At 44.1% G+C, this 26982-nt stretch overlaps 1 protein-coding gene across 8 annotated transcripts in view; it reads right to left on the reverse strand.

Annotated features, from left to right (window-relative positions):
- Positions 1 to 26982, reverse strand: part of sox5 (SRY-box transcription factor 5) — a 115464-nt gene that overhangs the window by 39770 nt on the left and 48712 nt on the right. For 7 of the 8 annotated variants that reach the window (XM_070549079.1, XM_070549084.1, XM_070549083.1 and 4 more), the window contains 4 exons: positions 24345 to 24517; positions 22992 to 23060; positions 16196 to 16322; positions 8920 to 9005 (listed from right to left, as the gene is read on the reverse strand). In XM_070549079.1, the coding sequence (XP_070405180.1) occupies positions 8920 to 9005; positions 16196 to 16322; positions 22992 to 23060; positions 24345 to 24517 (455 nt within the window). The remainder of the gene's footprint in view (positions 1 to 8919; positions 9006 to 16195; positions 16323 to 22991; positions 23061 to 24344; positions 24518 to 26982) is intronic. The other variant, XM_070549071.1, reaches the window with a different exon arrangement.

The raw sequence follows: 26982 nt of genomic DNA on the forward strand, positions 1-26982 counted from the left end.
GGCTACTTGAGTACCGAGTATCATCTGATCTGATATTTTTAAATTGATGACATCAAACAGACAAAAAATAAGAAGTTGTGGGCAAATAATGTATTTTAAATACTAAAGGGGAAAAATGTAAACAAATAAACAACATAATTACAAAATAACAAATTTTAGGCAAAATTTAGACACAAACTGAGGACAATATTTTCCTGACATACAGGGTTTATGTAGTTGTCTGAAAATGTAACACGTTTAAAAAAATTCCGCGATAATACCGAAAACCGTGATAATTTTGGTCACAATAACCGTGAGGTTAAATTTTCACACCGTGACAATGCTAGACATGACCACCTCGAAGGGAGGGTTATGATGATGAAGTGACCTGATTTAAGACCCTTTACATCCCTCCTGTGACCCACACCGTGACCTCAAAATTAGTGGAAAAGGCAATGTTAAAGTATAGGAGCTTTTTAGAGTACATTTGAGGGGGCTCTTTAGACTAGGAATGACATATCAGAATGCAGACACTAATGCCTTAAAGGGAGGGTTATGACAATGAAGTGACCTGATTTCTGACCAGTTACATCACTCCTGTGACCCACACCGTGACCTTAAAATTAGTGGAAAAGGCAATGTTAAAGTATAGGAGCTTTTTGAAGTACGGGACTTGGGGGGGCTTTTTAGACTAGGAGAGACATACCAGAACGCAAACACTATCGTCTTAAAGGGAGGGTCAGAACACTATTACTAAAACAATAATTTCATCCAACCATTCATCCATTTTCATCCGCTTATCCTGAGTTGAGGCAGCAGCCTAAGCCATGAGGCCCAGCTGTCCTGAGAGAGAGTTTGGAGAAAATCACAATTTCCCATTGAAAGTGGGGATTTTTGGTTAGGGTTAGGGTTTACAACATATGTGAATTTCGTGTCCCTATGTAGAATATAACTATTTTTAATAATTTAAAAGCAACTGGACGTTTGGGCCAAACCCTAGGCCCCAAACGAAGCCTGACCTATATTTGTGCCCCTTTTTGGCCGCCGTTCGGCCCACGTTGGTTTGATGCACACAAAAGTTGTTTTGGTGCATCCCGATGCTGGCGCGACCCACAGGTTTTGAATTTGTGCCGGTCGCATTGTTGTAAAGGTTTGTTTGGGCCCAGAGGGCAGTTTCCCCGCCATTTTTGCCATGTGCTCGCAAATGTGTTATTTTTCAACCGATTTTCACCAAACAAACACCGATTCGGCATGCCACCGGCACCCCGAGCTAGCCCAGGCGGATTGGTAGCCATTGCATCGTTCTGGTGGTGTTCTGGGTCAGAGGTCACAACGTTTTGGTACATGCAGAAAAAAGGAAGGTTTTGGTTTGAAAAACAATGTTCTCTTCAACCTAGAGACTTGAACCTTTTACTGTGTCTTTACATAGCTGGCAACTCCAAAATATTCAAGTGTCAAGTTGCTGTCTCATTCAAAAGGGTCATATATGCAGAAAAAAGGAATGATTTGGGCTGAAAAACATGGTTCTCTTCAACCTAGAGAATTGAAACTTTAACTATATCTTTACATAGCTGACAGCTCCAATATATTCAAGTTTCAAGTTGCTGTCTCATTCAGAAGGGCCAGAGTTTACAGCCTATATTGGCTATAGTGTATTATTTAATATGATTTAACAATGAATTTGAATTTATTATTATTGTAATTATTTTTATTTTATATGAATATAAGGAGCAGAATTAGTCATTAGAATTAAATGTTAACCGAGAATTAATTTAAAATATTTTGTCTAAACTTATAAATCCATGTAGTTTTTAAGTTTCATTTCATTTCACTTACTTGTCAAGCAGGTCACATAACTACAAAAGCCAATCAGAAAAATCCATGGCCTCAGCCAATCAGAAAATTGGAGCAAAAAATTCAAGTCCAGAGCTGCAGTACTAGTGTGTGTCCACTAGGTGAGCTCAAGAGTTGATTCCAAAACACACATGTCAGTAATTACTATTTTTCTGAGGTATTTTTCTGAAACTTTGCCAGAACACGTTTGAGTGTAATTAAAGAAGATTTAAGGCAAATTTTTGTGAGGACATGGCAAAATGTCCTCACAAAGGAAAATGTCCTCACAGTACAGGTCGTTTGTCAAGGGTACGTCCTCACAAGTATAGTCACACACACACACACACACACACACATACAATGAGTGCGGGGAAGGGGTGCAATTGCTGGATGAGACTGAGGAATCTAAAATGTCACTCACTAGCCAGACAGACTGCTGAGCTGTCTGTGTGTGTGTGTGTGTTTGGGCATCCATTAAGACCAGCTTCTCACTCCTTCTGTCCCTAATCCCCTAAAGTGAGACCAGCAACATCTGCATAATGTTTGTGTGAGCACATGTTAGCATGTCGAGTGGTCAGTGGGTGCAGGAAGCCATCAGACACTCAACTATCGGTCTCTGTGTGTGTGTGTGCGTGTGTGTGTGTGCGTGTGTGTGTGTGTGTGTGTATTGATTGGAGGTGAAAAGGTGATGTGATCTGAAGTCTGAGGGTGATTGTTTGGTGTTGGGACTATTGACACCCTGTGTGTTTCTAAGTGTGCAGGTTCATTGGAAAACAATAAGCTCCATGTGTCCATTCTCTTGTTTTGCTGTTTTCCCCTGTGTGTGTGTGTGTGTGTGTGTGTGTGTGTGTGTGTGTGGTATCAGTCAATAATCTGCAGCTTTAGTCAGATTAAAAACTTCACTGATCGTTGTTGTCCGAGTCAGAGGAGCTTCTGAGCTATTGTTTACACGGACACGGGGACTTATTGTATGGATTTGAATGGATTGCCCTCGGTCATCTTTTGTTCTTTCACATGCGAGGAGTTCTGTGACTTAAGGAAAAAGGAAAACACGTATCTGTGGACTGATTGTGAGTCAGACAGGACAGAGACTAAACATTTCTGGCTGTGTACGGATCTTTGTTTTTGTAAATCAAAAGTCATCGTCGTCTTCTTCCGCTTATCCTGGTCCGGGTCGCGGAGGCAGCATCCCAACTAGGGAGCTCCAGACCGTCCTCAAATCAAAAGCTTTTAGTAAATCGAAACAAAACAAAAATGATAATTTAAAGAGAACAACTCTATATTTAATATAAACTTCTTATTTAATCAGAATCAAGAAACAAAAGCTACCAAAGAAGCACATCTTCCATGTTCTGGAGGCAGTATTTGCTCTCACACAGCCACCTCTCTCCTATTGATTCCTCATTAATCCCTACAGAATATTCCAAGGTTTCATTTATACCTCGCTGCAGATACCAATCCTGAAGGATCCACACATCTAAGAAAACTGCTTTGCCGTTATCCTTCCTCTCTTTTCCAGATAAGGTTTTGTTGAGTTGCTCCATTGATTTCGCTTTTACCTCCCCTCATCTGTTCCTTCCTCTCTCCTCCCTCCCCCCTCTGAGCGCCAGTCCGTTGTTCTCCCAGCTACATCTCCGGTGTACAGTGTAATAATCCACGACAATATGTTCCAACATCTGCCTCTCCATATGATGCCTGACCCTCACTATTGACCCTCTTTATAACACGCATCTCCTTTCCCTCACATACACACTCCTCTCCTCAGTCCTCCTCCATTTCTCTCCCCTTCTTTCCATCTATCCTTTTAACTTTATCCTCCTCTGGAACTTTCCGTTTTTATCATCAAGCTCCATCTGTTTCACTGTTTTCTGGATAAGTGCATGTTTCAGCCCATATCCGAGCTCTCTGCCTGTTTTCTTGATGCACTTGTGTGATGTGGATGCTGTATCAATGATATCAAGAGTCAATAGGGAGCCAGATTAACATGCTCCGAGGCACAATGTCACACTCATCCGTCAGATTAAGATGCTAAATGCCAACCTCGTACACTCCAAAGTCTCCATGGCCATAAAAAACCTTCTGGAGAGGATTCAGTGTTAAGCTACCATTGACTAGAAGAGCTACTCTAACAGATTTCTATGGAGGCTGTTAGAAAAGAAGATGACAGAAAGAGCTTTAAATCACAGAGATTAATACATTTTTTTCCTGCAGACTGCACTTATCGCTGTGTTTTTGAGAGACTTCCTCTTAGTCTCCTTTCATTCCGTGTATTCACTTGTTATAAAGTGTAAGCAGGTCAAAAAGTCACGATTCCTTAGCATGATTTCTTGTCTCGTATCTACGGCGTACCAGCTGAAGAAGAGGAAGCTTTCAAACGGTCAACAGCTGTGAAGAGCATTTCTGCTAAAGTACAATATACCCTTACATCTGGGCTCAAGTGTGTAGGACACTGAATGTAAAAGTAATGTGTGTAACTGGTAATATAACTGGTAACACCAACTTTAACCTCAGATAATGTTAGAAAAATGTTTCTGAGTCTAATTTAATACTAGAGTGGAAGGAGTCACCGCTCTTCTGGGTGAGGTGCTGGATCAAAAGTGGAATGAACAAGACAAGAATCTGACCAAAAGCTTGACTAATAAAGTTCTCACATCGCAGATTGAAGTGTGTGGTTTCTTATCTTGTTCAAATTTAATAATAAAAAGTAAGACTTAAATATTCACAATCACATCCCGACATATGGAAATCCCAGAAATGAAGAATTGATTCAATAGAAATGAAATTTAAATAAATATTTGTGGTTTTAAACTATTTTCAACTGACATGTAAATTCAGACACCCATAAAACGGAAAAAGCTTAGCAAAGCAGATGTGCATCCCTTCCACCATTTATCTGCTTGCAGAAAGAAACCAGACAGGAATGTAGGGAAAGTCTGAGCTGGAAGGAACTCTGAGGAAATCTTCTCACCCTGCTTCTTCCTTTTAAAGTGGCAGTGTGCAGTTTCTTGGCACTAGGGGGCAGTACACACATTTCAGGGTAGTTTTACACCATGTCGCTAGTTTAGAAAACATTACGGTAAGTGTTGTTATGTGTGGAGCAGAAAGCATGAAACCTTGGCATGACTTCTGAGACTTTGATGGTCCTTCAGTTAATTCCATCGAGAGCTGCTGATTGTAGTTTTCTGGGGCTGGTTTGCAGATCTGCTCATGGTCCTGCGCCTGCTGATGATGTCATCATACAACGGCAATACCGCTCGGCCAAAATTAATACCATCTCTTTTTTTTTAGTCTGTTCTTTCACATATGTAGATTTTGGAAAGAGTTTAGCAGTTTTGTTATTAAATTTGTGTTTCTTACTGCCTAAACACTTTTGAACTTCCTTCCGTAAGTCGTACATCCGGCCAATCATCTAGTGTGATGTCATCGACAGGCGCAGGACCTCGAGCTGGCCAGAAGGACGCTAGACCCATGCTCTATGTACTTAGACCCTATTTTTATGGTTATATGCCGCAAAGCCGCCAATATTTTTGAACAACTGAACATCATTTTATTATTTTCCAACAACATTTCGATGGATATTTCCAGAGATAAACAGTAAAAATACCCATTGTCTCTTTAATGGCGCAAAATGTTCCTGTTGGTAAAATATTTAGTAGCAAATTGATCATTTACATTTAGATTTCAACATTTGGATGTAGCTTTGTATATTTAGTTAAACAAACCTATGTAAAGTGTAAATCTAAAATGTAGCCTTTAAAATCAGAAAAAAGATCTCCAAATATTTAGGATAATAAAATCGATTAACTAAGTTTAGCATAATAAAATGAGAGCTGGTTATTTGAGGTGAAAATGTTTAAACACTCTAAATCCTAAAGGATGAGTCTTCCTTGTTTGTGTTTCATCCTCTTCTTCTCTACCTAAAGGTTAATCAAGTATTACTGAAGATTTAAGCAGTTAGTGGTCCTTTGTGATCAACAGCAGGGTGCTTTAGATCTTATATTATGTCAGTGGGAGTCTAGGAGAGTGCGTGGGGATTCGATATGTGTGCGCGTGTGTGTGCACAGGGGTACCATTACACCATTTTTATATTCGATTAGCAACAAGAGTGCTGAAATTATAGATGACAGCATACAAATAATGCCAATAGTTGTGAAAATAATGACACAATCAACTATAGCGCCTAAGTCTGTGAATGTTAACATTTCGTGGGGAAGCTTCAATGCTCTTGTATCTGCAGAGAAGCTGAGAAGGGAAGCCTTGGCTTTTTTCAAGTCTCTTTTTCTCGCTTGTCTCCTCTCGGCCAAACCACAGTGTTACCGTGGCGACCCAAGGCCTGAGCTAACTGTCACGTCTTTTCTCGGTGACAGAAACACCTCCTTATCAAATGAGGTCGCTGAGACAATCCCAAAGGAAATCCATCCACATTGAGACATCTGCACTCGTGTTAGACGGGGCAAATCTCTCCCACAAAGCCTTAATCTCAATGGGCAACAGTGTTTGTGTGAGGATTGTACGCAGGAAATCTGTCATTGAGATGATTCTTTTTTTGTAAAGTGATTTGCATTTTTGTTCTTTCACCCCTCTTTGCTGGTGTCAAAAATAAAAACCCAAGGTGGACGGAGCTGGAGATTTGGGCCGAGTCTGAACACGGATGAACAGATGGACAGCTAGATTGAGGAAGCAACAACAGACAGAGAACATTATTCTTGGGCGCACATAAACACACGGGAGTAATAATGAAATCAGTGTCGACAGCGGGGCTCGTTCTACATGACAGAGTAACACAGTTATTCCACTCTGCCTGTAGTGGCTAGCATAAGGGACGAGGCGTTGGGCTGACAGGTGCAAATGCGATACACGCTCTCTGTGTCTAACCTTTAACTTGTGTTTCCCATCATCCTGTCTGCGTGCGAGTGGTCAGAGATAAGACACGTTAATGTATACGGGGACTTGCTTGTCAACGCAGCTGTTGCACCCAGATGTCAGTGCGTGTTTTACTTGATAATTACGCACATGGAGGAGGAAGTGAGGACGAGCCCACTCATGAGCTTGGCTGCCCCAGAGTGTTATGTAGATCATGGTGAAGGTGTGAGAGCTCGGTCGGATGTCAGTGGAAGAGAATTTTTACCGGGAATCTAAATTAACACGGTGCTGTGAAAAAGTACCGAACCCTTCAGAATTGTCTTATTTTACTGCTTTTCTATCATATCTTGAAACAAAGCTGCTTTCAAATTCTGATTTGATTTATTTTTATTAACTCAAAAACAACCAGTGATTGGCGTGGAGGAATTCTGTACCACTTTACAATGAAGACCTGTTTATTTCAGCCATATTTTATTTTATTTTATTTTTTTTTTACCAGCATTAAAGACCTATTAGTTCACTTGTTTTTTTTTCCAATACATTTTTAGTAAACTCTAGCATAAACAAATGCCTTGTGAGTTGATTTCTGAGGGGGAAAAACTCTTGTGCTCCTGTTTCAGGAAGCAGAAGAAGGCCCGAAGAAAGGTGAGCTGAAGATGACAGGACTTGGAGTCTTATTTCCTTATATTGGGAGATCTCGCCTCTGATTGTCTAACAGCAATGTGACTCTACCACTGACTCAGTTTGCTCTGCAACATTGATGTTTTATCTCCACAAATAACTCCTGCCTGAAGGAGTTCTGCTGTCTTCTGGTGTTTAGACGAGACATTCTCTGCTCTCTCCTCTTGAAAATTGCCACGGGTGATAGTTTCTAGCCATTAGCCTTGCAATAAAGAACTACAGCACAGGATAACGTCTAGTTCCCTGTCATGCATATAGATACCGTACTGGTCCCTGTTTTCCCAACAGTATGGTTAACGGGGATGTCAAAGGTGATGGGGAACTCGTCCATGTTGGCGATGTGCTCTGGCCAGATCTTCTTTTCAATGATCTTGTTCTTGCATTGGGTGCAGAAAATGGCCAGCTTTTCATCATAATCCTTGGACAGCTGCTGGGAGATGGTATGCGGATGGATAGAGGATGTCTTTTCATGAAACGGAAGCACCAAGAGGGACCTTCTTGGAAGTCATTGATCTTCATGTCACAGGCTTTCGCTGTTGCCTTGAGTTGAATAGACTACAGATTCATCTACCTGCTTTTCTCTGCTCAATAACCCACTGTTTACCTTTGTCCTCCATCTTCTTTTCATCCTGCGGAAACTGTCCTTGGTCTCCTTTACTTGGCAGAAGTCATCTTCTTGCTTCCTCCACGTCCGTACCATTGATTCTGTAATGTTGAATTCTCTCAAAGCTGCTCTATTCCCATGTTCTACTGCGTGACTGGAAGCCTTAGTTTGAAACCTGCTTCATCAGCATGTCTCTTTTGGGGTCCTTATTCACATAACATAATACTACCGGAATGTTGAAGCCCAGCACATATCACTCCGCGAGGCTCCTGACTAGGGTAGCCGTAACGCTCCGCCAAACCATCAGGCGGTGCAGCTTCGTAGCTTAACAAAGTTGCGATAAATTTTAGAGTTTGCGTACCACATAAAATTGCTTTGATGTCAGTAAACACAAACAGAAATAATACGTAACGCACTCTGTCAATTTTTGAAAACATTCAGGGTTTTAAGTGCGCCTTATAGTCTGAAAAGTACGGTTAACATAATCTGACAGGTTTGTTTGCCTGTATCTTTTAGGAGTGTGTGTGTGTTTGTGTGTGTGTGAATAAGGAACCCTGTTGAAAAAGAGATATAAATGCAGATTATTTATATTATTGTTAATGAACTTCATAATAAAACATGCCATGACCTCACCTCTGAAGTGAGATCTTTGCTCCAAAAAGAGATTAAAACTTCTTTAGCATCACTTTTAAAATATTCTTGACATATCTGAGTCTTTCTGTCCTCCTGTCTAACCTGTCACATCATCAGTTCACCAGGGCAACACTGGTTCTGTGTGATTTTAGCTCTGATCATGAAGCACATATTTTGGTTTCATCAGTTCACTGTCCACCAGCCCTGCACCCCCTCCTGACCTGTTCGTGGTAGATTAACAGCATGCTGTGCAAACAGACTTGTGATTTTTCAATTTAATTCCTGATTTTGGCCCCTCCTGAGCTTCCCAGACGCAGCAGCCTTACCTGTAGCTGTAGGGGTCCGAGTCCAGGAGTGGCGGCTGCAGCGGCAGCCATTGTTGTGGGGATGAGCTGGAGAGGGTAGGGGTCACCTGAAACAAACAGGAAATATCTGTTTTATCATCCACAACCTTCTTCCATCCTTTCATTTCAGTGTCTCCCTCTTCATTCCTCTCATCCTACCTTCATCCCACTCTCCTCTTGAATCACCCCCACCACCCGCCACCTGAGTCCATGGCTCTATTAAATACCCGCTCTGTTAACAATAAGTCCTTCCTGCTCAATGATTTAATTCTCTCTAAAAATCTGGATTTTCTGTTTCTGACAAGTTTGGCAGCAAACATCTGATTATTCTGGTCTGATTGAACTCTGCCCGAGTGGTTATTCTTTTCTTAGCCAGCCCCGGGGTTCTGGTCGTTGCGGAGGCCTAGCTGTTGTTTTCAGAGACCATCTTCCATGTAGCTCTACAACCTCTGTTCACTTTGCTTCCTTTGAACTGCAGCTGATTAAAGTCGGGCGTAAGAACCCGTTCTACTGTGCTGTGGTCCACCTGGTCCAAACAGTTCTTTCCTTCAGGAGTTTAGTGACTTTCTATCCTCCACTGTGAAGCTGTCCGGACTGGTGATTGTTGGTGACTTTAACATCCACGTTGATGATCCCTCTGATCTCTTTGCCATGAATTTCTCCAGCCTTATGGACACCTTCGGCGTTACCCAGCATGTTTCTGGCCCCACACACACCAGGGGGCACAATCTAGACCTTGTTTTTACTCTGAGTCTAAATGCTGACAGTGTTTGTCCTGAGGACGTTTATATTTCAGATCACCATTGCATTTTCTTTAACTTGTCGGTTTCTGCGTCCCCACCTCCTGCTCGCCGTATGGTTAGTTCTCGGTTTCTTAATGAGAGCACAGCTAGCAATTTTTCTGCTGCTTTTGATCCACCCTGTTCTTCTGATAACGACCCAGATTCCTTAACTTCTCAGTTTAATGAGCACTGCCTCTCCATTCTGGACAACATCTGTCCTGTCAGAACCAGATCAGTTCCTGCAGTGAACCCTACTCCCTGGTTTAATGACAGCCTTCGCAGCCTGAATCGCCAATGCAGAAAAATTGAGCGTTTGTGGAAGAAAACCCATCTCCACGTCCATCTGCTGCACCTAAAGGATCTTCTGACATCCTTTAACTCTGCAGTCAGAGACGCGAGGGTTGCCTATTTCTCCAACCTGGTGTTCCAGAGCAAAGGGAACCCCAAGGTGCTGTTTAACACCATCAGCAGCATCGTCTCTCCTGCCTCTCCTACAGCCTCCATCCACTCTGTTGCAGACTGTGAGAACTTTCTGTCTTTCTTTGTGGACAAAGTTAATAAGGTTAGATCTAGCATCTCTCCTTCAGCCTTATCGCTGCCTCTCCCGACTCCAACCAGACCCATCATCCTAGATAGCTTTGCTCCTGTTTCTTTGCCTGAGTTAACCAAACTAGTTCACTCCATGAAGACCTCTGCATGCCCCCTCGACATCTTACCCTCATCTTTGTTTAAAAGTGCTTTTCAGTCCATCGGTCCCAGCGTGCTCTCTATAATTAATGCTTCTCTGGTTTCTGGTCAGGTCCCTGCTTACTTTAAGAACGCTGTAATCCACCCACTTCTTAACAAACCGAGTCTCGACCCCTCTCTCCATAGCAGCTTCAGACCCATCTCTAAACTTCCGTTCATCTCCAAGATCTTGGAAAAGGTTGTGGCTAAACAACTCACAGCTGCTCTTGATGAACATAACATCTATGATTGCTTCCAGTCAGGTTTTCGTAGAGCTCATTCTACTGAAACAGCTCTTCTTAGGGTCTCTAATGACCTTCTGACTCACAGTGATGCAGGGGACTGTTCTGTCCTGGTCCTGCTGGACCTGACTGCAGCCTTTGACACTGTTGACCATCACCTGCTACTGGAGAGGCTGAGAGACTGGGTAGGCCCATCAGGAACTGCTCTGGAGTGGTTCTCCTCTTATCTTTCTGAGCGCTCCTTTTCTGTGGCCGTCTCCAAGTTTAGGTCTTCCGCCACCTCCCTTACCCATGGTGTCCCACAAGGTTCTGTGCTGGGGCCTCTGCTCTTCCTCCCCTCTCTGCTTCCTCTTCAGCACATCCTGAGCTTCTTCAAAGGAATCTCCTACCACCTTTATGCTGATGACATCCAACTGCACATCTCCTTTAAGCCCCATGAGATGTCTAAGCTGCAGCTGTTACACACCTGCTTAGACTCCATTAAAACCTGGATGGCTGGGAGCTTTCTACAGCTGAATGAAGATAAGACTGAGATCCTCATCTGTGCCCCAAACAAGCTGGTTCCCAAAGTCAGAGACTCTCTTGGTCAGCTTGCTTCTCACACCAAACCTTCTGTAAGGAATCTTAGCGTGACCTTTGACCCAGCTCTCACCCTGGATTCTCATGTCAGTTCTCTTGTTCGCTCTTTCTTCTTCCATCTCAGGAACGTTGCTAAGCTGAGTCCCATTCTGTCCCGCTCTGAACTTGAGACAGTTATCCACACCTTCATCTCCTCACGCTTAGACTACTGTATGTCTCTTTTCACGTGTCTGAGCAAAAACCTCCCTGAACCGTCTACAGGTGGTTCAGAATGCCTGTGCTCGGCTTCTGACCAAGTCCTCCAAACACACCCACATCACCCCGCTTCTCCTCCAGCTTCACTGGCTCCCAGTCAACTTCAGGGTTCATTTCAAGATCCTGGTTCTGGTCTATAGGGCCTTACATGGACAAGCACCATCTTACATTGGTGATCTTCTTAGTCCCTACACCCCCAGCAGGTCCCGGAGGTCCAGTGATCAGAGCCTACTGGTTGTGCAGCGCACCAGGCTAAAGACCAAAGGTGACAGATCATTTGCTGCTGTGGCCCCCAGACTCTGGAACTCTCTCCCCCTGAGTCTGAGATCAGTGGTCTCAGTGGTCTCCTTTAAAAAGCAGCTGAAGACTCACTTGTTCAAGCTGGCTTTTGTATGACCTTCTTCAACCCCTCTCTCCTTGTTCTGCTCTCCTTACCTATTCCACCTTCCTCAGGATCCACTGATTTCCCTCTTTCCTATTCACTCTCTCTCTCTCTTTTAACATTTTGTTTATCACAATTGTCTATTTTTTGCTCATTTTGAATAAATTTTAACCATTTTCTAAATTCTTTTTTAAATTTTTACATTTTTTGTTTTTGTGAAGCGCCTCGTGATTTCTATCTTGAGAGGCGCTATAGAAATTATTTTTTTCTTCTTCTTCTTCTTTTTGCAGCTGTTAAAGCTATCCTTTGTGTACCTTGTCGGCAGGGCCCTAATGAAAAGCCTGATTGTGTGTCCTCCTCCTTAATACCCCCTGACAAAGAGCAGCGAGGTGAGGGGATTCTGATAAAGCTGGCCCCAGTGCCGAAATTAAGAGCTGCGACAAGCGATTGCTGCTCTCTCAGGTCTGCCTGCTTTTTTTAAAACCTCAGCTGAATGTTCTCTTGCCTCATGGGGAGAGCATCGCTTCAGGTGCTTGTTTTCTCTTTCGTTTTACTTGTTTTGTTGTCATCTTTAACTCCTTTCCACTTCTGCTTCTTGTCTCTCTCGCTGCCAGGAATAATAAATGAAGAGATAGATAAATGAACGCGATGGAGGAGATAATGGAGGTTCAGGGAGAAGCCAGAGAAGAAAAACGACGAGTTTGGCTTATTAGTTGGTAGGTGCAGAAAGGATGTGCTGTAATTACTCTGAGAGCCAGAAAAGGGAAACAAAGAGGTCAGAGATGAAGAGGCAGAGGAAACGGAGGGCAGGCAGATGAACTGCATGAGGAGCTTGTGTTTAATTATGGCCGTATTGTATAAACACATTGGTTCCCAGTTCAGGAGTTCTGGCTTCAACGTCATTTAGGAATATATTAACTTTGTACATAAAACTGGAGAATGTTCTCAAGGGTTAAACTTGCATTTTTGTGATCTGAACCCCTCAGAACCAGGGTCAGATTCTGGTACATCAGATACTTCTGTATGAACTAAAGCTCGGTATAAACCAGACGTTCCTTCCAACATGTTCCCATAAAACTTTGGGAGAAAATAAAGACTAAACTACTAAAAGCAAAGCTGTGACTTTGTTTTTCAGTGAGGGAGCGAAGCAGGTGGGATTAAAGAATTATTTCAGGACTGTGTATTCTACGAGATTGGTCTTTTCTCTGTGCTTCCTAGACAAACATGAGTCCAGTGGATATTTATGCTCCTCCTGGGGGTCGCTGTGACAAAAGGGAGCGGGACAGAGAAAAGCAAACATGTTGCTTTTGGCTCGGGGGCAGAGACCTAAAGGAGGAGATCTCAACAACAAACAGACAAAAGAGGGAGAACAGTCGAGAAAAGACTCATAAGAGAAATCTAGTCAGTGAAGTTTGGTGCCACGACAATCAGTTTTTCACAAGATCATGAAAAATAAAGTAAAATATGGTTTTGATGCCCATCATAAAACATGCAGAGAAAAATAAAAAAGTATGTTTCTAGTTTAACGACCAACTGTCACAAAACCATTGAAAGAAGAAGCCGTGGATGCCACAGAGGTTGAATCAGTGCGTATAAATTCTGTCCATGCCTGCGATGAAGTGCCGTGAGAATATGTCAGAGCACAGCGCTACATGCAGCCTATTTCGAGCCGCAGCACCAAACTGCATCAACTTTGAAAGTTGCCAGAGAGTTTTCTCAGGGGCGGCTTGGCCCGCTCTGGCGTGCCAGTCCAGTTGGAGTTGGCTGAGGCAGCGAAAAGACAAGCCCACTACTTGACGGGGTATTTACGTGGGCAGTGGGTGTGGGGGAAGATGGCACTAATTAAAATGGAATGGACTTGTTTGGGAAGCTGTGAAACTCTAATCGGGCTGTGGGGGGGTTGGGTGGGACTGAACGAGTCTATGTCCCTAAACATTATGACATATCGTTGGTGATGGTTTAGGCTTTTTTTTTAATACATTTTTTGTCTGCCACATCACAAAGCAGTCCCTGTCTGTTTGGACGTCCGTGTGTGCGTTAGTGCATGTGGGCTGAGTTGGAAACATGTTCTGGCTGCGTCCCGTGTTAATGTGAGGAGAACCTGGGGCAGGTCACATTACCAGCCCCCCACCACCCCCTTCTGCTAGCCCCCTAGTGTGCATTTATTCCCAGCATCCCCTGGCAAGCACCAGTCTGCTTCCTCTGTCTATCTCTCTCTTTCTCTCTATCATGGTAAACAACACATTGCCACACAGCCGGAGCGTGATAGCCAAAAAAAAAAAAAAAAAAAAAAAAAAAAAAAAAAGCAGAACGCCTTCATTTTGTTGCTTTTATATGTCAAAAAATAGACAAGACAAAAGGAAGGAGCCAAAAGGACCGAGTGGAAGAGGGAGAGATATTGAGACTGTAAACAGGAAGGCTGTATTTGGACTGATTTTTCTATTAAGAGGGAGTTGTTGTTGTTGTAGGGGCAAGCTTGCCTTTTGGGAAGTAATCAGACCCTTCATGTGGGAGGGGGTCAGCTTCCACCTATCTTAATGAAAGAGTTTTGAAAATTCACATGAAAGCTAATTTTCTCTCTTGAGGTTGCAACTACAGTGATTTGAAAAAGCCTCCTTACAAATTTCTTCTGTTTTTGTTTTGGTCAAACTTTTATGTTTCAGACCAGGCAACACCTTTCAATTTTGACCAAAGATAACCCGAGGGAATCTACAGGATTTTTGGCTGCTGCATTTCACGGTAGGGTTAGTGTGACGTCTGGGGCTGCTTTGCTGTTCCCAAAAGACTCCAGGATCTTAAAGATGTTTAAAGCAACACTAAAGAGTTTTTAACACTTAAAGCTATTGCTTTCAAACTGGTTTCAGTGATTCTTGAGCCATAAACTTGAGCAACTTCACGCTGGACAGCATTCTGCCTCCCTCTGCTGACCAGAAACCACACTTAACAGTTTTGTGGTTTGGGTGGGAAGTCTCACGCTACAGACGTTTGCAGGTCATATAAAGGCTAGCAGTTAGCTTTTTCAGTATGCCAGCTATCAATAAAAGGCGCAAATAAAGAAAAATAATTTAGCTCTTTCTTGTTTACATTACAGCGGAACCTTGAGTTAAAAGTAAAAGAGGTGAAGCAAATGGCTAAAATTAGAGTTGACTACACTCGTTTGAGCGAGCTGAAGGACGATATGAAATCCTGGACTGATGGTGACCTGGCTTTGTTGCTACTGGACTTATAAAAAGTAAAGTTGTTGTGTCAAAAACTGTGGATCTTTTAACTTTGTGGCTTCTTTTGAATCAGTTGACTTGTGTTGGCGTTAGCTTGTTGTTAGCGCTAGCTATAGCAGGTTGTGGCAGGGCCATTTACAACAGTTGTAATTCAAATTTTAACCAGCAGGAGGACAGAGCAGGACAAATTTTAAGCCTGTGGTACACCGGAGGCGGCGGTGGCGTGGCTGTTTACAACATTGTGGGTACTTTACAACAGACATTACGACACGGAACTGCTTTACAGCACAAACCCAGCCGCAGTTTTGATAACTTTAAACTATTATTTATCTTAAACTATTTTATTAAATTGTGTACTTACACACTGTTAATGAATTAGAAGTCACGTGTAAACAGTAGAGTCACTTCCCGTTTCCTGTTCTCAAATCCCACGTGATGTTGTGACTACCGCTGCACGGCGCGTTCGCCTCTGGTGTGCCCCAGGCTTTAGTGTTAATTTACAGCAGGGTTAGTCAAATGTAATGGTCCGAGGGCCACTCAACAAAATGACCTTGATGTGCGAGGTCCGGCTCGGGGTCACACAAGCCTACAATATAGTGAAACACCTTCGCAGTCCCTTCCCCCCGAGGTCGTGTGTCGGGGGAGGGGGTAATTGGCGGTTTATTGTACAAGTCTACAACATAACAGAACAATGCATGCAAACAAGCACCGGTCCTACCCCTCCCGCTTGAGACCAGGGGGGTGGTTTGGAGGCCACAGAGAAGAGGCCCACGGGCCGCCTATAGAGTACCGCTGCTTTAAGGTTTTAATTGCTAATGGTCAGCTGAGGTTCTGGCTATGGGATTTTCCCATGGCTGCCATATTTGTCTCTTTCCCAATGTTGTCTTTTTTAACCTGTTTGCTGCTGTCAGGTTCCACTGAAGGGATTTCCTAATTAATGGAGAAGCTGAACTCAGCTGTCCAAATGACGCGGTTAATCACAAAACACACAAGAAAACAGAAGAAATTGTAAAGAAGGTACTGTAAATCATATTCAGTCGTGCATGGGTGTGTGTGTGAATGTGTGTTTCTTACTGCAGCCAGGTTTGTAGTTGAAGCCAGGGGGCACCAGGAAGCCCTGCTGGGCTGCGGCTGCCGCCAGAGTCCGCTGGTCAGGAGGAAAGACGGGAATCATCAGTGGAGGAAGCTGGCCCTGGACCTGCTGATGAAGGAGGGAGGAGGGGTGTGCAGGTAGAAAGAAGAAAAGGAACTCAAAAACTATACCATCTTGTTGTTGCAAATACAAAAATCAAGCCACAAGGACAGTTCTCTATACTGTAACAACAGCTGGCCTTTTACTTTTACTTGGACGATAATATCTTCTCCCTCAACCGAAAACACACACAAACCTCTCTGTCGGCAGAGAGCCATACGACTTCATAAGGTTTCCAGGATTTTAAAAGAAGATGCAGAAAGAAGGAGGAAAAAAAAGCTCCTCCAATGGGTGACTTTGGCAAGAATGACAGGAGAGAGAGAGAGAGAGAGAGAGAGAGAGAGAGAGAGAGAGAGAGAGAGAGAGAGAGAGAGAGAGAGAGAGAGAGAGAGAGAGAGAAGTAGGAGACAGATGGTTGCACTAAACAGCGATCTGCCAAAAACAACACACAAAGACTCGCATGTGATGGACTGACTGACAGTTAGCATGAGGAGTGGAAGTGAGGAGGAGAGTAGAGAAAAGGTGAGAGAAGGAGACATGGATCTGACGGAGATGAGGGTTGAAGTGATGCAGGAATAGCTGAATCCGACTGTTAGATTAACAAAAAGTCACAATAAGAGTCGTTCCTGCAACACCTCTGAACTTTCGTTATTATTCTGAAGGCATCGCTCCTTCGGTTCATTTCATTCAAACACACAATGCGTTGCTTTCATTGGCAACCAGATTTGCTTTTGAATCTTTTGGAATGGCAGCAATACAGTGATAGTCGCCCACACTGTACTGAAATAAAATGAGAAGATGCAGGTCCTATAATGTAACCACTTATCTAACATGTGACGTCTCTGCTTCGCTCAGGCGTATCGATGCACTTTTCAAAAAACAGATTAAAAAACTTTACAGAAGTTTTTAAACGCGTCTGGATGTAAAGCTCTTTGCTCCGTCTTGGAGACTCCTCTCCCTCCCTCTCCCTTTCTGTCACTGTTGTTTTGACAGGAGATCCAGAGGGGTAATGGCTGAATAGGATAATAAGCAGGTAAAAGCCGTCTGATGTGGAAAATTGATCTGAAATGATAGAAATGGCGGTACAATCACAAGGGACGGTGGTGCCACAGTACAGTCAGGTAATAATTCAGCACTTGAAGTGGTTAGTGTTTGAGACGGTGTCGCTCTGTGCTAACAGAGCTGTTACAGTAAGTACCTATGTGTGTGTGTGTGTGTGTTTCTGGTAGTGTGTCTCCTCCTCCTGCTCCTACGTGTTGGCATGCCAGCAGCACTGTAATCAAGCTATCACAGCACAGGGGAATAGCGCTCTCTTCAAGCAAATTCACCCCCCCCTCTTTTTTCTATCTTTCACCGACAACAATAATTACTCCAGCATTTTTTTTTTTTTGGTTAACCGTAAACTCTCGTACTGCCTGCACGATCAGAAAGAACGCTCGGACAGGACCCCCGCGGGGACGAATCACAGACAGAACAGTTCTACTTTGCCTTTCAGGCCTAATTGGACATATGCTGGAGTTGAGCTGGCTACCAAAACTGCAAAGGGAGGAGAGAGGAAAAAGGGGAGAAGAGGAAAGGAAGTTTGAGGCCGATGAAATGCATCTGTGCTGCAAGACACCAGCGAGCACAAACGGCTTTTCTTCCTTTTGCAGTGGAACTATCATAGAAAACCCTTCAAAGCAGCCTAGGATTCACCCTCTGTCTTCGCTTGTCTTTTGATCTCATAACAAAAAGCCTGCACACAATGGGCAGACATTAATCAGCCTACAGAACTGTTGCATAACATGCACAAGTCTCCACAACGCCGCTGCACAGACAAATCCACAAAAAGGACGAGCAAAGAAGAGAGAGACGGACACAGGTTTGTGGATGCGACTGCATCAGAGAAGACGCTGGAAACATGGACTCCCATCTCCATCTGCATTCCTTCACATCTCTAAGCATCCCTACTCATAATGAATTATACCTCCAAGTACATTTTTATCTCAGCTTTGTGATCACAACAGTAACAAAGAGAGTAACAGAAACAAAGAGATGAATTGACAGAGAGATGGAAGGATGAGAGCAAGACCAGATCTATCAGATGATCTCCAGATCCCACATAAAGGAAGAAGGAGATCTGAAACAGTGGGTACTTTGGGGAATAATGCACTCCTCGGCTTTTCTGTCTCATCAGGCCTAAAGCGAACATGAAAACCTACAAAACACAGAAGGCAAAGCTTCACAGTGGTGCTGCTGTAGTCTGCTGACGTGGAGAGTAAGAGGAGATGCTTTTTATCCACACAAACCCCTACTCCTAGGCCAAAACCTGAAACAGGGCTCATCCCAAATGTTCCTCTAATCATCGATAACAAAACGAGAGACAAATAGTATAAAACAGAAACTATAAATGATGATAACTTCCTCAGGTCAAAGGGGAACTGACGGCTCTAGCTGGTGAGACGGCATCTCAGAAGAGAAGCAGCTGATAGAGACGACGGAATAAACAGGAGAGGGAGAAGAAGGAAGACACGGAGACGGGAGCAGAAGAGTTGGATAATTGGCAGCGAGTCGAGGCTGCGTTCACCACGCGCCAGGCGGCACAGCTTGAACTTAAAGCGCCGCTGCGGCATAATGAAGATGTGGCCGCTAATTAGCATATGGGGTGCGAAACAGGTTGGTTGGCACGCGGCGTGCTTTAAAACTCCAAGGTAAAGTTATTATTGGGGAGTAATTAGCTCTATGAAGTTAATGCGCCGAACAATAGCTGCCAGCGTCGCACAATATGGCTCGCGTTAGAGCTCGCGAAAAAATAGCCCCCGCTAAAGTCCCACAGCTAAAATCTGTTGGCGACCATATGTTGTGGCAATTAATGCAAGACCTGGGCGACCTATTGCTGAAGAGGTGACGCGCAAGCAATAGAACCAATAATTAAATTTTAGCAGAGAGAGAAAAAGAGAAGCAGAGATATGGCTGCCTTTTATTATTAGCCCATTTAGTTCCTGTGGGGGGCAACATTAGGCTGGATAGAGATGCAATTGGGATCAGAAGGACGAGAATGTGATGAGAAGATGGTGTTTGGGCGTGTGAGAAGGTGGCTGGTTGGTTGTAGTCCAGGTTTTAGGAGCTTGGGAGAAAATGACTGGAGCTGTTGTGTTTAAACAGATGATGGGTCTAGGACGCTGACTTCAGATGTGATCCAAAACTAATTTTTATTACTAATCTTTTCAGAAAGTGCCCAAAAAGTGTAATTGTGTGAGACGTCAACAACATTTTGCGGCATTAATAGGAATCTTCTTAGACCTCTTCTCTCGCATATCTCCTATACCGTGATGGCTTCTGACCTATAGCGGCTGTGCTTCTTGATGAGATGAAAGACACATCGCGACACACCCTTTCGACTGGGCCAGGGTGTTTTGGTTGAGTAGGTTTGGATTCATTAGGCCGGACACGCTCTGTGCTCGCTCATCCATCTGTTTCAGCATACACTGTGCGTATGCCGCTCTCTGAACATGTGCGCTTGCTCTCAAGGTAAGCCCTGAGCCGCTCGGCAGGTGAGCTCCTTTCATCCCTGTCACGCTTCCCCGCGTGGCAGCTCCAGTCGTCCCCGGCAGCACCGGGGGGAGCCTCATAGACAAGACGTTTAATTAGAATAAGACGAGACGAGGGGGAGAGTAAAGGGAACTCGAAGGAAATGCGCTCACCTCTTTGAGCTTAACAAGAAGGCCCCTAGCAGGGGGTTTGTGCTCGAGAGTGTCTGCACGGGAGTGTGTGTGTGCGCGCTTGCGTGTGTGTGTATTTTCTGTACCCACTCGCTTCTGTGTAGGAATTCTTCAGCAAGGTTTGATGAAGATTGAGGCAATTATTCTTAGTTTTGTGTTACTGAGAGTGGTTAGATTCTGCATCAGGCTTGTTTAATAATGATTTCAGGTCAGAAAATAACACATTTGATTTAAAATAGCAGATCAAGAAGGATAAAGAGAGAAGCAGAGACTGTGGGATCATCGGAAGTGATTCTCCCTCAAAATCCCTGAATCAGACCAGCGGCTATCAGACTTCTGAACTCCGTGAGTGTGTTTTAAAGCTTTATTTTGACCGTGTGCTGCTCTGATGCTCCTCCCTTTTATTAAACACCACATATGGCCTAAATAGCGAGTGCAAACTTCTCTAGCTTGATGTTTTTTGGGCGGGTTTGGGGGCGAGTAAAACAGCAAACCAAAGATGGGGACAATAAATAATTTGCCCGTTTTTCATTAAGGATGTGTGTCACTCTCTGCCCGTTTTTCATTAAGGATGTGTGTCACTCTCCTCTCTTTTTCACGAGCTTCATCATTTCATCACCTCTTCCAAGTGGACGGTTGAAAGCATTCTTTGCAGGCCTTTGGGGGTTTGAGTCTAACAAAGCCAAGGACAAGACGCACACTCACGGAGGGACAGCTGAACTCAGCCTCGTTAGGGAGAAACGCAATCACAAGGGGCTTATCGTACTGACACAAAACACATATACACACACACACATGTATCTACACACACCCCAACACACTGAACCTGGTGCCCTTGCTCTGGCAGGCCATTGTATTGAGGGATTGTGCAGACAATCTCTTCATGAATGATTAAGCAGCGCATTTCTCGACCAAGTCTTTGATGATGAGTGTGTGTTTGATCATCTTTGTGAATGTTTGTGATATGCCAGCGAGTGAAGGATGCGCGTTGTGTACGCATGCCCATTCATGTGACGAGCATACATATTTATATGCATATATATACATTTGTCTATACCTCCACACATGTTTGTGTTTTTCTGCTGGTGCTCCTGTGATGAGTCCCCGTTGATTGTGTCCCTCCCCTAACGAGCCAGCCTACAGCTGCCCCTGCTTGTGAGAAACTATTGTTGGGCCTGCTCAATGGAGAGACGCTTGTTTGGGAAAAGGTTGCAAAGTCATGGGAAAAGAGAGCTTTGTCTCGGTGGGGTTGCAAGGGAGTGAATCATGAGCGGACGTGTTTATAGCTTAACACACACAGCTGCTGCGCACGCACGCACGCACACACACACACACACACACACACACACACACACACACACACACACACACACACACACACACACACGCACATGAACAAATGAAAGCATCAAGATGGGCACAGAGAACCCCTAAGACACACAAACATGCTCTCCCTCTCATATCTTCTTCGGGTTTTTTTTTGTTTGTTTGTTTGTTTGTTTTTGGTGTCAAAAACAACAAGACAATGCCGAATCTGACTCGCACAAAGAACATAAACCGCCTTACACAGAATCATGAACACAAACATCCAACTCACACGCCATCACAAGGTCTCTTATCACGCAAACTGTGTATGGCTGAACTCTAGGGAGAAATAGAATGTGTGTGTGTGTGTGTTCCTCCTTGGACAGGGTGTCTCTTTGTGGTACAAAGCCCAGCTTTCTCAGCTTAAAATTCAGTGTCATCTGCCTTTACAAAGGCCTGGGCTCTTCGTTCCAAGCCACCTGGAACCAAAATAGAGGCTCCAGTGTAGCCCCTGAAAGTACAATACGTCTATTTTTAAGAGGAACGTGTACACCCGCCCATCTTCTCCAGACGGAGACAAAGAGTCTCATTCAAAATGACTCCAGGTTGGATTTTTATCATCCTTAAAATCAAATTTCGTCTCTGAAAAGAGAAAATTGATTTAGCATTTCTGACAGTTTAGTTGCGAAGGAGCGTCTACCTGAATGTCTGATGACAACGCTTAAGAAAAAAACTCTAAAAGGACCTCTGACAGCGACGACACGGCCTGAAAAACGTAAAACAAACATGAGAGTCTGCCTGCATGAATTAGTTGGTTTGCTTGAAAACAAAACAATTCATTTAGTTAAGAATCTGCTTGCTAACCAATAAATCAGGTAATGATGTAAAAGGAAAGGAATTTTTCAGATAATCAGATAACTGTTTTATTAATGTATAAAATCAGATAACTTTGTTTAAATCAATATAATTTAACACATAATATGATGCTTCAAATCCCATTTGATGACACTGCCAACAAACTGACAGACCAGTAAATTTCCTTATCAGAGAATGTCTCAATTATGTCTCACTTTGTGCTTGATGCACTTTTGCTCCAAATCTGGTCACTAACTCCTCCCGGAGTTATCTTATTCATCACCCTTCTGACTCACAGATTGTGAGCTGAGAAGGTTCAACGATGAGAAATTCATCTTACAAGCATCTGAACTAGATCAATGTCCGAGCAGCACGAGAAAAAGGCTCAGTGAGTCAAATTCTAACTCTCACAAACATGTTGAGACATTTCTGAAGCGTCGTTGTAAGGCCAGCTCTGATTGGGACTTTTATGTATGACATGGCACTTTTTCAAACATTCATTCTTCCCTCTAAACCGAGTTACATTATAATAAAACCAGGAAGGATTCTGCATGTGTGTCCATGACGCGTCAGTGCTCAGGAACGTAGGATAGAAGAATAGCTAAAATGTGGACAACATTAGACTTGCTAAAACAATTCTTACGATTCATCAACTGACCAGTTCTCAGTGACGGCACAAGCTGATTCATGTCTGCTGAGCAAAGAAAAGCTGCAACAATCGCAATCACAGAACCACCCTTTTGTGTGTCAAACTCACACACAACATTTGCACAAACACACACACTCGTGGACGCACAAAGACACAAGCGGGCCTCACCTGGATTTGTTGCTGCAGGAGGTTGATTTTGTGTTGCTGCTGCAGAAGCTGCTGCTGTTGCCGGGCAATCTGTGAACAGAGCACACCACGCGTGTTTAGAGCGAACGTTCGGCAGGTGTGTGGTGCCGTGCATGCATGTGTGTGTTTGTGTGTGTGTGCTGTAGGGAGAGGCGACACATCTGCCGGTCTCTGAGGCCCCCGCTGCACAACAGAAGGTCGATGCCCCTCAATGAAATATTAAAGAGCTCGCCTCATCTGGAGTCAGCAGTAAAACAGCGATGCACACGCTGACAGAAGCTATGCTGACTCTGCTGCGAGTACAAAACAGCGTTTGGGCTTCATACACGAACAGATCTTCACTTTTAGCTTTTCTTTTAAGTTTACTGTATGCGTTAAATGGTTCTGAGTCCTAAAAATCTCCTGGACTGTGCCCACGCTGATCCGGCTTCTGTCTCGCTCACTCTGTGCACCGCTGTGAGGTGCAGCCAGCAGCTCTGTAATGCGCTGTGTTTGTCACAGGTGATTTGTCCCTACAGCTGTACTTCTCTGTGTCTCTTTGTAAGCCCCGGCTCTCCCAAAGCAAAAAAAAAAAAAAAAGAGCCAAAACATAAAGGGAAACCCTTCACCATGCAAGTACCTGGCAGAACTCTTGCCTGGGAGCGTGAAGTGTGTGTAAGTGCTGCAGTGTGTGTGTGTGTGTGTGTGTGTGCGGGCGTGTGTGTGTGTGTGTGTGTGTGCGCGTGCGCGTGTGTGTTTGTGTGTGTGCGTGTTTGTGCCTCTGCTACATCCGCTCTACCACCACACACCCTCAGCTGATTCCTGTGTGAAATGTGAAACTGAGACAACAAAGTAGAAAAATTCAGTGATTTTTAAAATCAGATTTTCTTACTAAATCAGACTCAGAGGGTTTTCAGACGAGGAACTCATCCAGGTAAAACACCCACTCTGACCTGCAGGCTTCAGTAATTTAATTAGTTCTCTGGTTGGAATCCAGAGTCTTCCTCTGGGCTTCTGGTGTCCATTTCTGCTGTTTATGTCTGCACTGTCAGACTTTAAATTCTGCTTCTGCACACTAGCTAACCAGATTGTGTGTAGGAGCACAAAATCTGCTTCCAATCACTTTTCTTGATCTAGCTAATAAATTAGAGCAGATTAGAATCTGAATCTTAAACCTTTTCAGCTAAAAATCCAAAACGAAGTAAATCAAATCACCACATATGTGGATTTTTTCCCCCCTTTACATTGTAAATTGGACCGAATGGCTCGTTAGGATGGACTTTTTGGCAACATGTATATATGAGAGTGTATGGGCCTTTCCAAATGAGGCCCTTCTCATGCAGCGTGCTCCTGTACCTGGTCCTGCTGCTGCTTGGCCAGCTCCATCTGCTGCCTCTGCTTCTCCATCTGTGAGGCGGCCAGCTTCTTCTGCTCCTCGTGGGCCGCCAGGAGCTGCTCCCTCAGGCTGCTCAACTGGCCAATCATGCCCATGAGCTGGCGCTCTTTCTCCGCCAGGCTGTCTGGGGTACCTAAAGGGGGGAGGCAAAACAGGAAGGGGGTAGAAAGGTCAAAGGTGAAATGGTAGCACTTTGAAGACGAATACACGACTCAGCTAAGGTTACGCTATAAAGCACTGCTGAAAGGATAACTGCCTGTACCTAAGATTTAAATAAATATAGCTTTCTATAATCTGAACCTAAACTTCAGATTGCAATGCACGAGGACAGGAGAGGTTGTTGGGGTGAGTTCAGAGGTCAGCCTCTGAGGGACGGATACCAGAACAGGAGGAACAATAAGTAAAGACATCAGCGACTTAATATACGACTGCTTAGAAGGTTTGAGCAGCAGGAGGGGTCACGGCAGCAGAAGATTTGCTTGGATAGCGTTCATTTGTGCGCAGTAGAGTTCTACCACCAGATGTTGACTGCTTTCCCTGTACGGAGGGGGCCAGCACCAATTAATCACGTCCCATCCATCAGCGGCTTTTACTGCCTTATTGAAGGAAGGAAAAAATAAATCTGTCTGAGGAAATATTTGTAAACAGGCAAAATGTGGTGGGGAGCAGGAGAAAAGCAAACGCAAAATCCTCGCCAGATTCATACATCTCGCAAACAAAAAACAATCCTCAGCCAGGTTTGGGAATTTACATTCCTCACAAAAACCTGGAAGTGGAATAAAAATGTATTTGATTTGAGCTGGATTGTGTGGGCATTTGGAAACGGCGCTATCAAGCGGTATTTTTCTGTGATTGAGCTTGTGTGAATGAAAGAAGCAGGAAAAAAAGGGCAAATGAGAGTGTGTCTGGTCTGTGTTTACTCTGCAGTCAGCCAACCTCCTTCTCACATTTAGCATGGCCTGACCTCTGACTCCTTAGATCCTGACATACCAGCTCCATTACACACACACACACACACACACACACACACACACACACACACACACACACACACACACACACACACACACACACACTTGCACACGAGGCCTAAATCATTCAACAGGATGTAGTTATAGGGAGGTACACTGAGGCCCAATCAGCGCAAGTGTGTGAGTGCTCAACTGGTCATATGTACTGATGTTTGCTTACGTGCCTTTATCGTGTATGTGTGTGTGTGTGTGTGAGTGTGTGTGTGTGTGTGCGTGTGTGCATGTGTGGGTTAGCACAGTCGTTCATTGTTCCTCAGCTGCTACCTTTAACAGAGCCACATTCCTGCACTCGTCCAATCAGATGAGAAAGGGGGCGAAACGATGGTGGAAGGAAAAAAGGAGAAGAAAGTAAAAGACGGCAGGAGATAAAAACAACAGAGATGTGGAGAGGGAGTGAAGCAAGCAGCCGCCCTTTGACCACTCAGGAAGGTGAGAGCCATCCATTTGCCCTCCAATGCCCAGCGCAACCCTTCTCTTCCCTCATTTCCCCCTCTGCTCCATCCATCCATCCATCCATCCATCCGCCAACAATGAACAATAAAGGCAACTGTCGGGAGCGCTGGCTGCTGGAAAAATAAACACAGCGCTGTCCTAACGCACAGACCCACCTTTGTGAAGCCTGAGTAAGTGTGTGTGTGTGTGTGTGTGTGTGCGCGTGCGCACGTGTGTGTGCTTGTGTGTGTGTCTGTAGCCGAAGCTGATCGAGACAAGAAAGAGCCTTGTGTTAAAAACGTTAGCCTGTTCAAACGTGGGGTGGAGTGGTGTAGAGGGAAAGGGCAAAACGAAGGCCAACGAAGGGAGAAGGGGGGTGCAAAGGTGAAATGATGGATCAAAGGAGTCTTTTTAGTCTTGTAGGGGGTTACCTCCCTTTACACACACACACACACACACACACACACACACACACACACACACACACACACACACACACACACACACAAGCAGAAATGATGTAAAATGTGTGAAAATGTGCGTTCAGGTGGGAAAAAGAACATGTTTTTCTGTTTTTGCACTTATAGGGACGTTCATCAGAAGGCTAAATCCTCAAAAGAAGAAAATTAGAAGTGAAACATGTCTGAAGAACTCTGACTTTAAGGAGTTCTCCTCATAAATCAGCCGAGTGGGCTTGTTTCCTCAGCTGCTGCGAAGCAGGCAGGTGGATCGATAACTGGTTTCCTACGCTGGTTCACACACATTCCTCCTTTAGGCAGATTACTGCATCCTGTGATTATCAGAACCAAGACAAACTTTCTCCCTTTTCTGTCTCTGTGCACAGAACAAGGGTAATTAACCAATTTCTAACAATGTAATGCTTGTCACCGTGCTCACTCAGCTAATTAATGACCCTGGCTGTGCTGATAGCTCCTATGGGTAAAAAGGGAGGGAAGGGGAGTGAGGAGGAGCAGGAGAAGCATAACAGACGGGAGGTAGAAGGCTGTAAAGGAAGGACTAAGTGAAGAGTAGAAAGACACGTAAGCGTGGAAACAAACCTGTTTTTGTTTATTTGGACATAAAAATAAGTTTCAAACATTAAGTAGTAATTAAAAAGTAGGTAGTGATGGTGTTG

Source organism: Nothobranchius furzeri, chromosome 1 (assembly GCF_043380555.1).
Source record: "Nothobranchius furzeri strain GRZ-AD chromosome 1, NfurGRZ-RIMD1, whole genome shotgun sequence".
Taxonomy (NCBI): domain Eukaryota; kingdom Metazoa; phylum Chordata; class Actinopteri; order Cyprinodontiformes; family Nothobranchiidae; genus Nothobranchius; species Nothobranchius furzeri.